Here is a 14,626-nt window from a genome sequence, read left to right as displayed (position 1 = left end):
TCATATTATTTAAGGCTATCAACCTACTCAAAAAATACATCAACAAATATCTATGGGGTAACTATTGAATGCCAGGGGAAAACAAAACAAACAAACAAAATCCCTGCCCTCAATATTCCCACATACTTCATTTCAGCTGATTATTTTGATGGCTTGAATAAAAGTATGGGTAGAAAAAAGAGTTAAAAAGCTAATTTATTAGGAAAATGTACTGCAAAAATAGGGACATAGTTGTAAGAAAACGAAAAAATATTTTATGTATTAATTTGACAAGTTTTGGTGAGAAATACTTCTGAAGGGACTGGATTCATAACTTGTTCTATGTGAAACACAGTACCATGTATGCAGGAAAATGTGCTGGTTTCCTATGTAAATTTTACTAATAGTTATCTCACTAAAAATATAATCACTAAAAATCCTATCTCCCCAAACAGTGGGTAAGATGAATTTCATGAAGAGCTGGGAACCAATTTCAATAAGTCAAGTTGAGGTCAAGCTTCAAAGCAAAGAACTAAGACCCAGGGCCATTGACAGGCTGTCAGATTTGGTGAACTTTCTAGCAGAGTGACAGCTGGGGCTAACGATTGGATGAGTACAAATTGTCCATGGTAATATAACACATTAGTTCCCCACTGCACACATTCTTCACATGTCTTTTTTCGAAGTTTGAAATGCTTAGGATGGCACTTTGATAATATTAGTTTAAAACTAGTCAACAGATATTTATTGAGTAACACTATGTTTCTGTCAGCTCTTCAGTGTGAAATTTCACAAAGTAGGGTAACACAAAGGTATGATAACTCAAATTGTATTGATAACTTCTAAGTTTCTGTAATTAATACCTGTAATATTGGAAGGCTTTAAGAAAATTTCGGATCTGAAGTTCATGATCCTCTCGAGAACATGTTCCTAAAAGCAGACTCACTGGAGAGGGAAATCATACAGCACAGGTGTATGTGCTTGTGGGCTCTGCTCTGTTCAATGACCTTTGGAGCCAAGACACGCCTACTGGGGTTTGAAAACCAGGTGACACTCTTTATTAAAAAGTGTTCATTTGGAAAGCAAATGCCAATATTTTAAAAGTTAACTTTCATATGTTTTTATTAATCAATGTATAGTAGATTAATTCTTAGCTAATTATTTTCATAGTAAGTATCCAGTACCTGAAATGTTGTATAAGGTCAGCTTCCCACAGTTTTTATGTCAGTAACTATCAACATTAGATATGGTGCTGAGGGTATACAGATAAGTGAGGGAAGGATGCTTTCCCAAGGTCAAGGGAACCACAACCTTGTTGGAAAGAGAGATCTGTACATTGACAATTACAATACTAGGAGTAGGCATAGTTGATATTATTGCTGTATCAATGTAAATGGAAGAGAGAGATATATTCCTGGAGGGCAGTTAGGGATTTCCCCATTAAAAGGTTTCTGTGACTCCTCGCCTGCAGCCTGGCCCTTGGGGGTCAGAATCCTGTTCTCTTGTAGCTCAGTCTCTTAGGACAATACCTGACCTGCTCAGCCAACAAAAGGAAGGAAGGAAGGGTGGGTTATGAATAAAATCTACTCTTCAGTGGACAGCAGTTTAATCAGTTCGTGTGATATGGTATCTTAGGAAAATGAACCTGAGATTCTCTTGTATTAGTTCTTATTTGTGAAATTAGTTTCTTCTGCTCTTTTCTCAAACCCAGTTTAAATTATTAATGTTAAGAGTGGAGTTCAGGCTGACATGTGATTTACAAAATTGTGTACTGATTTTTTAAAGGCTTCTTTCTTAAAGTGGAGGTCAGTTGAAATATTTTTATATTCAAAACTTAGTCATTCTTATCGGGTTATGTTACTTCCATGATTTACTTGGTCTTTCATTTTTAAGGTATTTTCTTTTTCCCTTTAGAGCCACCGTTTCTATTTTCTTTCTTCACAAATTCAACTGTATTTTAAGTTCTTATTTGCATTGTGCTATAAGGAAATGGGTACAGTTTGTTACAGAATACAATGATACAGTGTAAAACTTGAGAGGAAATTTAAATATCATCTGTTCCTCCTCGTTTAAAATTAAAAGGATGAAGCTGTGGGGGGTCGGGGTTACTGGTTCAAGGTCATATCGTGTAGGGCATAGTTGAGACACTAACTCTGGTCTCCTGAATTCTTATTGCATTGGGTGCAACCAAAGGTCTAAACAGACCCGTGTCTGAGTCAGAATGGTGCTTGAAATGGACTAATTTGATTTGACATTGTGCATGGTGCTATTGTAATTAAGTCATTCTGTGAATGGCAGTGCCTTGGGAAACATAATAAAGAGTTCCAGGTTACCGTTGCAGATACCAAGCAAGGGTCCTGAAGGCTGAGTGAAATCTACTTGCCAGCTTGAGTTCACAGATAGCTTTTCATTGCAATAAATGCTGGACACATAACTTGAAGTTCCATGTATGTCTTGTGTCTTCATCACACAGATGAAATCCTGTGGAAAATAATATCATCTCTATGTACTTCTAGCTAGAACGTGTGGATCAAATCTGCGTGGGCCCAGTGGTGTCATTACCTCCCCTAATTACCCAGTTCAGTACGAAGACAATGCACACTGTGTGTGGGTCATCACCACAACAGATCCAGACAAGGTAAGGCTCTCATCTTCCCCCTCTGCGTACCTGATGAAATCAGCACTCTGCCTGGGCAACTATTTACAACGAACAACCTGGTGAATGTCATGCACCCTTACATTTTGTTGTTTTAATTAAAAATCTTCTGCTGCATTGTGTGTGTATCTGTCTACATTTGTTGCAGAGCCAGTTTTAGATTCAGTTAATTCTTAGTGAGTATTCTCAGTGTGCTTGCTCCCTACTGGTTCTGGAGGTTATGGTTATGCTCTCTTTTTTCCAGTTTTATTGTGATGTGATAGTTGACATATAACATTGTATTAGTTTAAGGTGTACAACATAATGATTTGGTACGTGTTTTTAAATGATTACCACAATAAGTTTAGTTAACATCCATCACCTCACATAGTTACACATATTTTTTCTTGTGATGAGAACTTTTAATATCTGCTCAGCAAAACTTGATGACTGATGGGTGGAGGGTGGGGAGTGAGGGGGTGAGGAGCCATGGGCAGGTGGTTTTGATTCTCTTGCTTAACACGGTTTCCACCTGGCTTCAAGTGCAGGTGCTGTAAGCGGGAGGAGGAGTCAAGAAGGGCTTCGGGGCGTGTGGTGAAGCCCTGACCAGAATGGGCACAGGGTCTAGCTTCCTGGGGAGTCCTGGTGGGCGTCCGCTGTCCTTGCGTAGTTACTGATGATGATGCCCTTCTTTACTCTCCTAATTATTCCAGATTGGAGCAATAGATTCGAAGTTCCCCCTACCTCAAACCAGGGAAAGGGCCTCAGAAACCAGTCTTTTATGGGAAGAGATAATGAGTTTGGCTCTAGGCATAGTGAGAGTGAGGTGCCTGCTGTGTCTCCAAGTGGGTCTCCCTGGCAGAGGTCAATTTGGAATTCCCAGGTGTTTCCTTAGCTGCTGAAACCTGGGATGTGTGTGACATCATGCAGAGGAGACAAAGAGCCAAATAGAGTCCTGATGGTGGCATCATCCTTCTCTTAGGGCCAGCCGGAGGGTGGACTGGGCTCCACTGTCATGAATGGTAGTGATCTTGCAACTACAAGTGCCACGTAGAGTTTTAAAATACTAAACTCTTGTATGGATGAAGCGGGATACCCTGGTGTTCCAAAAGGGAAAGTAGTGGCTCCAAACTAAATCGTCAGGGGATTTGTTTAACTCCCTTCCAGTATTTTAAAAATTCATTTAAATCCAGATTACATATGGAATAATCATAAATATTTCCTATATGGAAGATATGCCTGTATATCTGTGTTTCTGTTTCTTTCCAATTGTCAACTGAAAAAAAGCACAGCCTAAAAGTTGAGGATTGGTTTTATTTGGCAGACGTACTGAAGACATAAGCCCAGGAGACAGCCTCTCAGATAGATCTCAGGGACTGCTCTGAAGAGGTACAGGAGGAGCCAGGATATAAAGGAGGTTTTGGAAAAAAACAGGCAGTTGAACATCAAAAGATCACTGTTAATAAGAGACCAGACCTCTCAAGTTCAGGAATTTAGTGCTTTTCTGTGTGTGGGAAGATGCAAGGGTCTGGGCTCAATGAAATCATTCCTTTGATATGCAGCACCTCAACTGTCTAGGGCCAGTATCCTGTTTTTCTCCAACCTGAATCCCCTCAGGGTGCAGAGGCTGGTGGCTTGATGGCCACAACACCCTTTGTTTACTGATGTGGCGACATTCTTCATCCACACTGTATATACTGAAATAATTGATATCTCTGTGCAAATAAAGGAAGCTTAGAGTTCCCATTGTCTAAACCCTTTACCTGACAGAGAGGAAGCTGAGACCCAGGGAAGGTAAGATTGCACAGCTCTTTACTCTTATTGCAGGATAAAAACACACGTGCTCTTTGCACTGCACTGTGATAGCCTCTTCCTTAGCTTTCTTCCTCCCTAAAGAAGAGTTATTTCTTTTGTAGCTATCTATTCCATTATCACTTTGACGAGAACCACAAGGAAGTGAAATAATAGGTTATTCAGTGCGTCAAGGATATTTTTGGCTGTAGATAATAGAAGAGCTGACTAAAAGCCAGAAGTTTTAGGGAAAAGCTATTTCATGCAGAGCCAGGGAGATTCCAGGTTTAATTCAGGAGCTCAGTAACTTTGCTGAGGGCTCAAGTGTTTGCCTTTCTTTTCTGCTCGGGTCTCCAGAGCAGTGATAACATCCCCCTCAGGTCACAAGATGCTGCCACACCACCATCACATTCAGTGTTCAATGAAGAAATGTGGCATGTCTTTCTTAGAAATGGTAGGGATTTGTCTAGAAATTCCCAGAGGCTTCCCTTCTGGTCCAACTGAGTAAAATGTCTACAATCCAGATCATGGACAGCCTGAGGAAGCCAGAGAAAGGGCCAATGGTTATGGATAACCAGTCATGTCTACCAAATGCAGACAAGCAAAAGGTCAAAGGAAGAGATTTCGGTTATCACCAGATTGATCTTTTGCTTTTCAAATGTTTCAAATCCCATTATAATCCTGTTTTACCCGCCACCAGTAGACTAAAATTAGTTAAAACTCATTAAATATGTACTTTGATGTTTTGCAGTTGATTTTTAAACTTGGCCAAACTGCAAAGTGACAAATGAAATAATGAATTTATGCAGTTTGGGTTTATACATTTTTCTCATTATACAAGTTCACTTTTCTCTTTCATGTTTTTGTACATTTACATAGATTTTTCTAAAGACTTCACATATATTTTATTGACTCTGAACACGTAACAATTAACAAGTTAAATTTCAGGAATTTTGTGTTATACTGCTTCAGAAAATTCTTTGCCTTCCTTTATTTATTTTGGTGAAATGTTCAGAGAAGAACCAAGGCTTCCAGTTGATAGACTAACACACTGATCTTCTTACAAGAGCACTACTTAGTCACCTGAAGGCATCTCAATTAAGCAGAATTACCATACAAATTGAGCAGCAGCCATTGCCATTAAGTATAATTAGGCTTAATTTGATTCCTTGGGAGACAGTCCACATAAGGGGGTTTCCCGATGAAGCACATGGTGATGAATGTATATTACATATTGAGCATAAGAGAAAAGAACAGTTATGTAAAGGTTTCCAGACAGTGACTCCTGCTAGAAGCAGTAACAGAATTCTAGATAAGAAGAGTTGTTGGTATACCTTAATTTGTTGTTTGACATGCTTTGTAAACTTTAAGAAATAAGATCGAATAGAAATCTAAAATCAGTTTCCAAATTGATGAGTCAATGAGAGATTAGTTAGTGAACTCCTCTTCTTTTGAAAGATTAACCCTCTCATGATGATTTATACTCTTTCCTGGTCTTAGATCTGCTTTGACCATTATATAACCAAGTTCCCTGTGTCAGTTTATATATACCAAGTGTTAACATAAAATGGCTGATAGAGAGTAATTATTGTGGGAAGTTCATTGTGTCTCTTAGTAACGTATGTTACAATTTATAATACTGAGGGATGTCAAGTTAAAAGGATTACTAGAAGTCTATTTACTTACATATGTTTATTTATATACATATATAATTATCCTAATGTATATTATATTAAAACACATTATATATAATGCATATTAGAATTATATGTATTAATATAATGTGTATTATAATGTGTATTATATTAATATGCATATATTAGGAGAACCTGATATGTAGGCAGAAAGTTGGAAAAAAAAAAAACAAAAAAGTTCCTCAAGAAGATTCAATTTAGTGGAGAAGCAGGTTTCTAAAACAATTGTTCTTGCCGAGCTAGTCTAGTAGAAATTCAGTAGAAATGAACACAAGTAATAAGATATTTATTAATATATTTTATTGTAAACACATTCAACAATACGTATTTCCTCAGGTAAAACTCTTGAGGAGTCCTGTGACCAAATTCCCTAAAAGTAATAGGTGGTTAGTGAACCATAGATTATGGGAATTATTAGCAAATGCTCACCAACATTTATCCCTGGGGTTTTCATTGAAAGGATTAAACATGGAAGACAGCTTTCCTTGGCATCCTTTGATGTATGGATATATGTGTGTGTGAGTGTTTATTTTTTTCTCAAATACATTTTGTGCTGGCATAAGTTTAGTACCTAATTTTAATTTGAGCTCCTCAGAGAGTAGTATTCTTTTGGTATTAAACTCAGGATTGAAGTGATTTAAGACATTTGAACGTTGTCTTATGTAGTTCATCCAGGCTGCTATAACAAAATATCACAGACTAGGTGGCATACAAAAAACAACCATTTAACGCCTAATGGCTTTGAGCCCCAGTATTTCCTTATGGTGTTAACAGCACCCACCTCCGAAGGTTGTTGTGAAGAGGATAAAGTCAGTGTAAAACACCTAAAACGTTGTCTTCCAAATACTAAGACAAATGCCTCCTTCCTGCTCTTCTTCCCCTTGCTCCTCCCTCTTTCTCCATCCCGTCCTTCTCCTTACTATTATTATTAATAATAATAAAGCTAGATTCAAAAAGACACAAATGGAACCCTGAATGGCGGGTAAAGGGTTTAAACGTGATGCTAACGGCCAGGTTGCCCGTGTAGGGCACCGCATGGAGGGAAGGAAGGACGTTATAATGCACATTATGTCTTAGAGACCATTCTGCCCACAGTCAGATGGACAGATTTGAAGGGCACAAGATCGGAAGCAGGAAACCTCAGGACTTTATTTTAATTATGAGACAATATGAACCTAAATCAGCACAACGGCATCAGACTTGGAGAGAAGAAAATGGATTTGAGAGATATTTAAGAGATGGGTAACCAGTCACAGCAATTTATACATTTATATTGTACCTTTGATTTAATGAATAACTCGACATCTAAAGACAAATAAGAAAATTTGCTTTATGTTCAGTGCTTTTAAGAAAATACAGCTGTTTATCAGAGTCCCTTTGGGGGAAGGAGCACTGACTTATTATTCAGCGGATTTTGTACATAATTTCAAGTAACAAATTCATGCAGATACAGAAAAGGCATTCATTTCCATTTACAACATTTTCAGCTGTTTTGAAATGGAATTTGAATAGATACAGTTCAGTAGACTTTCTTTTCCCATTAGGGGAGTCACAGATTGGTGGAGAAGCAGAGACTAGACACCACTGTCAGCTATAACACTGCACTAAGCATCCTTGTGTTTCCCTCACAGACACCCTTCCAGCCCAAATGCCACGATGGGGTCTGTCTACTTTTCTTGTATGTCACTAATGTCTGCCGGGAAAGTTGGGTTCCTTGCCAGCTTCCCTTCACTGCACGTTAGGGGCTCCCTTGTATTCTTCTGGGCCGTCATCCTTCATCTTGTGTTATTGATTCATTACTTCGTCCTTGTCAACTCTCCAATATATTCCCCTCTCTGTACCAGCCCTCTTGTTGTCAACGTCCTCCCCATCATCACTGTTTAATATTTGCAGCCTCTTTCATGAACTGAGTTAGGGTCATGTGACTTTCCTTCTCTGGTCTCTGGACTTGCCCTTCCCAATATCCTTTCTTCTCTGTCACAGGGACACCTGCACTCTTTTCATTGGGCTCAGCTCTGACTCTTGACTTCTTTACCCAAATTTACTTATTTTTATATCTCTTCTTGGCACTCAAAAGACAATAGAAAACAAGGTGTGTGCTTTTGATTTGCTTGCATTTTAAGCCCAAACCTGAATTACACACACATGCACACTCACATACACACATGTGCACACATGTGTATGTGTACACACACACACACGTGATGGAGACAGCATCAGTAGTGTGCAGACTGCAGTACAAAGGTGAAAAATGGCTGTGGAGAGGTAGACACAGGCTTTGTGTGTAGTAATAATTGTATGTCCCCATGTGCCCAGAAGAATGACTCTTGGTCCTCAGGAAGGAAGGGTGGAGAAGGTTTTATATTGTTTTGTTTCTCTTCTGTTTTCTGTAAATGGTGTGTGTGTGCTTTATGATAAACGGAGACAGGAATATCCATTTTCTTTGAGGCTCTGAGTTTCCCTAGTTAATTCTTCTGTTCCTGGTTAACTTTACACATCTTAAAAGTGGTCACCTTTTATTTTTCTTTTAATATGTATCACCTACTCACGCTTTGCATTTATATACATTTCCTTTCTTCTTTTCAGTGCTCTTCTTATTTAACACAATAGTAATTATTACAAGTAGCAAAACAAAACCTATTCATTCAGCAGATTTTTGAGCCACACACTTTTTTTTAACATCTTTATTGGAGTATAATTGCTTTACAATGTTGTGTTAGTTTCTTCTGTACAGCAGAGTGAATCAGCTACACGTATACATATATCCCCATATCCCCTCTTTCTTGCATCTCCCTCCCACCCTCCCTATCCCACCCCTCTAGGTGGTCACAAAGCAAGCTGATCTCCCTGTGCTATGTGGCTGTTTCCCACTAGCTATCTGTTTTACATTTGGTAGTGTATATATGTCCGTGCCACTCTCTCACTTCGTCCCAGCTTACCCTTCCCCCTCCCTGTGTCCTCAAGTCCATTCTCTACGTCTGCGTCTTTATTCCTGTCCTGCCCTAGGTTCTTCAGAACCATTTTTTTGTTTGTTTTCTAGATTCCGTGTAAGCATACGGTATTTGTTTTTCTCTTTCTGACTGCTCTCTGTATGACAGACTCTAGGTCCATCCACCTCATTACAGATAACTCAATTTCATTCCTTTTTATGGCTGAGTAATATTCCATTGTATATATGTGCCACATCTTCTTTATCCATTCATCTGTCGATGGGCACTTAGGTTGCTTCCATGACCTGGCTACTGTAAATAGTGCTGCAGTGAACATTGTGGTACATGTCTCTTTTTGAATTATGGTTTTCTCAGGGTATATGCCCAGTAGTGGGATTTCTGGGTCATATGGTAGTTCTATTTTTAGTATTTTAAGGAACCTCCATACCGTTCTCCATAGTGAGCCACACACTCTTGTAGATAATTGGGAAAGAGTGATGAACAGAGAGCTAAGGTCTGCTCTCTGTGGAGATGCCACAGCAGAAGGAAGAGGGAGAGAATCAGCCAACAGCCCAACTCAGTAAAATATATTCAACTGGTGACCGGGAATCTCATGACAATGAAACAGGATGGAGAAATCATATATTGAGGATATTAGATATTTATAAAATAAAGTTAAACTCTGTATAATGCTTACCACCTAGATGTAACCCAGACGTATATTTTTGTTTTAATATATGGTCTTCTGTTTTTTAATGTACACACATCCTGATTTAGCAAAAAAAGGTCACACTCTAAAAGCTTTTATGTCACCCTATTAAAGGACAAAGGGAAAAGTGTCCACAAGTAAAGTGGAGGAGGCTGTGTGTTTTTTTCTTTTTCTTTTTTTACGATTAGGTTGGTGAAAAATTTCCTTTGGTTTTCAAGTAAAAATAAAAGACACATTTTTCATTTTCACCAAGAACTTTATTGAACAAACGTATTCACCCTTGTGTTCCACTACCTTCTGCCATCTTTCAGGAAGCTTCATAATCCCATCTTCCCAAAACTTCTTATCTTTTTGAGCAAAGAACTGTTCCAGGTGCCTTTTACAGTCTTCCAGGGAATGGAAATTTTTCCATTAAGAGAATTTTGTAAAGACCGAAATAAATGGAAATCTGAAGGTGCAATGTCTGGTGAATACAGTGGATGAATCAGAACTTCCCAGCCAAGCTGTAACAGTTTTTGCCTGGTCATCACAGAAACACGCTATCTTGCGTTATCCTGATGGAAGATTATGCATTTTCTGTTGACTAATTCTGGATGCTTCATCGAGTCCTGATTTCTGTTGCTCTAACTGGGAGCAGTACTTGTTGGAATTAATACTTTGGTTTTCCGGAAGGAGCTCATAATAGAACTCCCTTCCAATCCCACCATATATACAACATCACCTTCTTTGGATGAAGACTGGCCTTTGGTGTGGTGGTGGTGGTTCATTTCACTTGCCCCACGATCTTTTCCATTCCACGTTATTGCACCGTATCCACTTTTCATCGCCCGTCACAGTTTGTTTGAAAAATGGAACGTTTTGGTTATGTTTAAGTAGAGAATCACATGCGGAAATACAGTGAAGAAGGTTTTCTTCACTTAACTTATGTAGAACCCAAACATCAAAGCGATTAACAGAACCAAGCTTGTGCAAATGATCTTCAAAGCTTGATTTGGATCTTTTGAGTATGTCGGCTATCTCCTGTGTGGTATAACGTTGATTGTTTGATTTGATCACTATCAACTTCAGCTGGTCTACCTGCCCACGGAGCGTCATCCAGCATGAAATCTCCAGTATGAAACTTCACAAACCACTTTTCACACGTTCAGTCAGTCACAGCATCTTCTCCATACATGGCACAAATCTTTTTTTGCGTTTCAGTTGCATTTTTACCTTTCTTGGAATAATAAAGCATAATATGCTGAAACTGTTGCTTTTTTTCTTCCATCTTCAATATTAAAATGCTACACAAAAATTCACCAATTTTGATGTTTTTTTTTAAAATGCACGCTGATATGACAGCTGTCACATACAATCTAACAAAATTGTTTTGAATGAAGTTAAAGAGAACTAAGTGCTACTAGAGCCATCGTACAGAAAAAAACAAACGAAGCTTTTGGCCAACCCAATATCTTAAATTGGAAATAGCTTACCTTCATACTCTAAGCATTTCAACTGAAGGCAGGAGAAATGGTTAAATCTCCCAAAATAGAGGAAAAAAATTCCACAAACAGTAATAGATTTGTGTGACCAGTTCATGACTTGCTCAGAGTTAAAATTAAACTTTGTATCTTATTTTTAAGAGTTTTTAAATTTTGTTTGCTTATTTCTTAATGGCACAAAGCATAGTGGTGCATCTTAGGAATCTTGACTTGAATGAAATGAGTTTTCATCTTTTGCAAGCAAGCCTCTTTCTACAGCATCTTTGAATTTCCAGTCTCTTGCATAGTGGATGACATACAGTGAGGACCATTTGATGTTAATAAGTAGGTACGACAATAGCCAGGAGCATGTTGTTTTCTGTCACTAAGGACGCGGAGAAAATAGTGCCATAATTCTTAGGGATATAGTTATCTCCAAGCCACCAGTCCCACAAATCTACATGTTATTTAGGTCTTAAATATGGCCAAATATAATATACTAATATGTTTCCATACAAAGAAAACGTTATTCTCTTAGCAACATCTGTTGCATGTAACACAAAAGGTGCATTTGTTGCGATTAAGCTTGGTTGTGGGTAATACTTTGCAAGCAGTTGGCTTTTCCATATTTTGTTGCTTTCATTAGGCTTGTATTTTTGTTATGTTAGGTTTTTATTTTGTTAGGTTTTGTATTTTTGATGATGCCTGTTAGCCAGCGGTTCCCACCAATATTCAGACTTAAAAAGAGAGGTCTGGATACTGTGTTCTGCCATCTCACAATCCTCCAAGTGATGCTTTGATGTGTGTTTTTGAAAGACTGTGTTTTGACCTGGGAATTGCTTTCACGGGTTTGCACTGCAGTGTGAAGCACGCTGAGGGCTGTCTACACTGCAGAGTGGGCCTCTGGCGGGTGACGGGGGTGCGGAGGGAGGGAGCCACACCCATTATACCCTCTGGTCGTCTCTCTGTGGTCACATGCTGAGAAGTTGTACTGGAAACTGAATAAACCTCCCAGGTAGCAGAAGTGGACCAAATCACACCTTTCTTTTAAAGGTGCTCACAATGGAGAAATGGAATTATTATTATTTTTATTAACAGCAGGCATATGCAGCACCTGCTTCACTGTTTTTGTGGCTTCCTTGAAGTCAATGGAGTGATTTTGAATTTTCCTATTTGTAACATTTGTTTTGCTGTTGTTGAGAAAAAGACATTTTATTTGACACGTTTTACTAGAGGACTGAACCAATTATATCATCTCACAGGATCCCTTCTAAATTCTAACATGATGAATAAGAGCTCGTAATTAAATATTTCATGCTTATAAAATCCATTTAGGACACTTATGATTCTGAATCATTCCAGTGTCTGGTGGGTATTGTAAATAGTCTTATGTACAATGTCTATTTGGAATAATACAGATTTTGAAATACCTAGAGCATAACTTTGTTAGCTACATTCACACCTGACATGCTTTGTCTTTAGTCTGGATTAAAATCACCAGTTTTAATATTCTCCCATTTAACATTGGGAGAACATGATCCATTCAGATATTTGCTTTATAGAAACAGTTTTAGTGTCACGTTTGACTGACTTGCAGAGTCCTATACAGGTACAGTATGATTAAAATGCTCAACTATTACCTGTTTCATAGAAAAATGGCTGGCATGTGTATATAGATAATTAAATGAATGGAAAATAAAGAGAAAATTTAAATTATGATTGGCACATATTTGAAAAAAAAACCCTCACATTTGAATTAAAATTTTCCAGAAGCAAATGTATATATACATATATATTTTTTTAATGTATATGTAAAACAAGTTTATCTTGATGTAGGATTAGAGTAAATGAGCTACAATTATGTACAGTCTTCAGTGAAGCAGGCTTTTAGTAAGTTCCTTCAGATGTGGAATTTTCCAGGTGGAGGTCAGGTATACAACTTGAATCTGAGGCACTGGCCTCTGCCTTCCAGCCTCACCAGAGCTCCCCCTGCCCCCACCAGCGGTCAACAGAGATGGGCCCTTTGGGAGAATTGGCTGAATCCTCAGGCAACATTGGGCTGTAGATCACACGAGGTACACCCTGGTTACATCTCGAGAACAGAATGAAAACCTCCATGTAGCTCTGCCTTGAAGCATCTCCCTAGTTCTGTCACTTGCTTCTGCACCCCCAGCCACACACTGTATCCCAGTTAAGCAGCACCCTTCCTGTTCTCCTCTGCCTGCTCTGAAGCATCTCCCTCTACTCTGCTGTGATCTGACTCAGGTTGTGTAAGCTGATCTGATTTTTAAAAAAAATTATGCCATATTGACAATAGATAATTCAGTCATTTTTCAAACTTCCTGTGTCACTGTCTTTTTTAAGTTTCCAGAAATTCCCTCCGTCTTTCCTTCCAAATCATAGCACAGTTTTCCCCACAGATAGCCCTCCCCTGCCACAGGAAATCACATCTCTGTCTCTTAGAGGTTAGGAAGGATTCAGTTCCTCCATGTAGAGAAGTTCTTTGTCACTCATTGCTCTAAGATTTTTGCCATGTCATTCAGTAATTCAGAATGCAAGTCAGTGAAATCTCTGTTTTGTCCAAACATGTGCCATAAATCATTTCCATTTGAGACTTGTCATGTCACTGCCTCTGTGGGATTTGGGAAGCCTGTCCTCAGGTCCAGCAAGGATGAGCCTCACTCTTCAGTATCTCAAGTCTGGAATTTGCAGAGTGGGATGACCAGGAGGCCTAGGCCACCGTCAATGTACTCGTATTACAGAGGATGTCCTGTCTGTGCCGGTCACTGACTTCAGCATAGAAGTGCCGTGACACACGGCCCTGAGTGCTTCTTATCAGTCATGTCTGTATCACACATAATAAAATACCGTCCTGTGGTTTATTATCAGTCCTGAGCTATGAGGAGCAAAATGTGTCGTCGAGAAAAACTTCTATATCTTTACTTAAAAAGTCTGAAAACAGCTCTCCCAATACAGTAGTGATGATTAGAGAAGTAAAGGATATTAACAGACTTGGTTATAATAAAAAGCATATACTCAGTAAAATCTTTTTGTTCCCCCGAGTTCCCACAGGGTAGATTGGCTTCTTTCATTCACGGCATCCTGAAGCATTTACCCACCACATCTACCCAAAGACTAACAGCCAGTGTGTATTGGCTTTCATAATTTATTCATTTATTGGAATTTCCAAATATCTCAAGGATGGGAGCGGGTAGGGGATGCTACAATACAGAAAAAAAGTGCTGGAAGATATTAGCTAATATTTACTGAGAAATTAACTTGTTCTAGAAACTGGAAGAAACTGTGTTCATTATTTTACTAAATTCTTAAAACATGTGCCACAGGCTCTATTATTATTTCCTTTTCAAAGATAAGAAAACTGAATCACAGAGAGGTTAAGTCCACTTTTTTTTTTTTTTTTTTTGGGA

At 38.6% G+C, this 14,626-nt stretch overlaps 1 protein-coding gene across 1 annotated transcript in view; it reads left to right on the top strand.

Annotated features, from left to right (window-relative positions):
* The window catches only part of CSMD1 (CUB and Sushi multiple domains 1), a 1,745,896-nt gene that overhangs the window by 1,267,625 nt on the left and 463,645 nt on the right, over nucleotides 1–14,626 (top strand). Inside the window, exon 11 of the mRNA XM_024768064.1 lies at nucleotides 2,496–2,617. Coding sequence (XP_024623832.1) covers nucleotides 2,496–2,617 — 122 coding nt within the window. The remainder of the gene's footprint in view (nucleotides 1–2,495; nucleotides 2,618–14,626) is intronic.

The sequence above is a fragment of the Neophocaena asiaeorientalis genome, unplaced genomic scaffold, assembly GCF_003031525.2.
Source record: "Neophocaena asiaeorientalis asiaeorientalis breed wild unplaced genomic scaffold, Neophocaena_asiaeorientalis_V1.1 scaffold16, whole genome shotgun sequence".
NCBI lineage: Eukaryota > Metazoa > Chordata > Mammalia > Artiodactyla > Phocoenidae > Neophocaena > Neophocaena asiaeorientalis.
The sequence above is the reverse complement of the archived record's forward strand: the minus strand, read 5'-3'. Positions and strand labels throughout refer to the sequence as shown.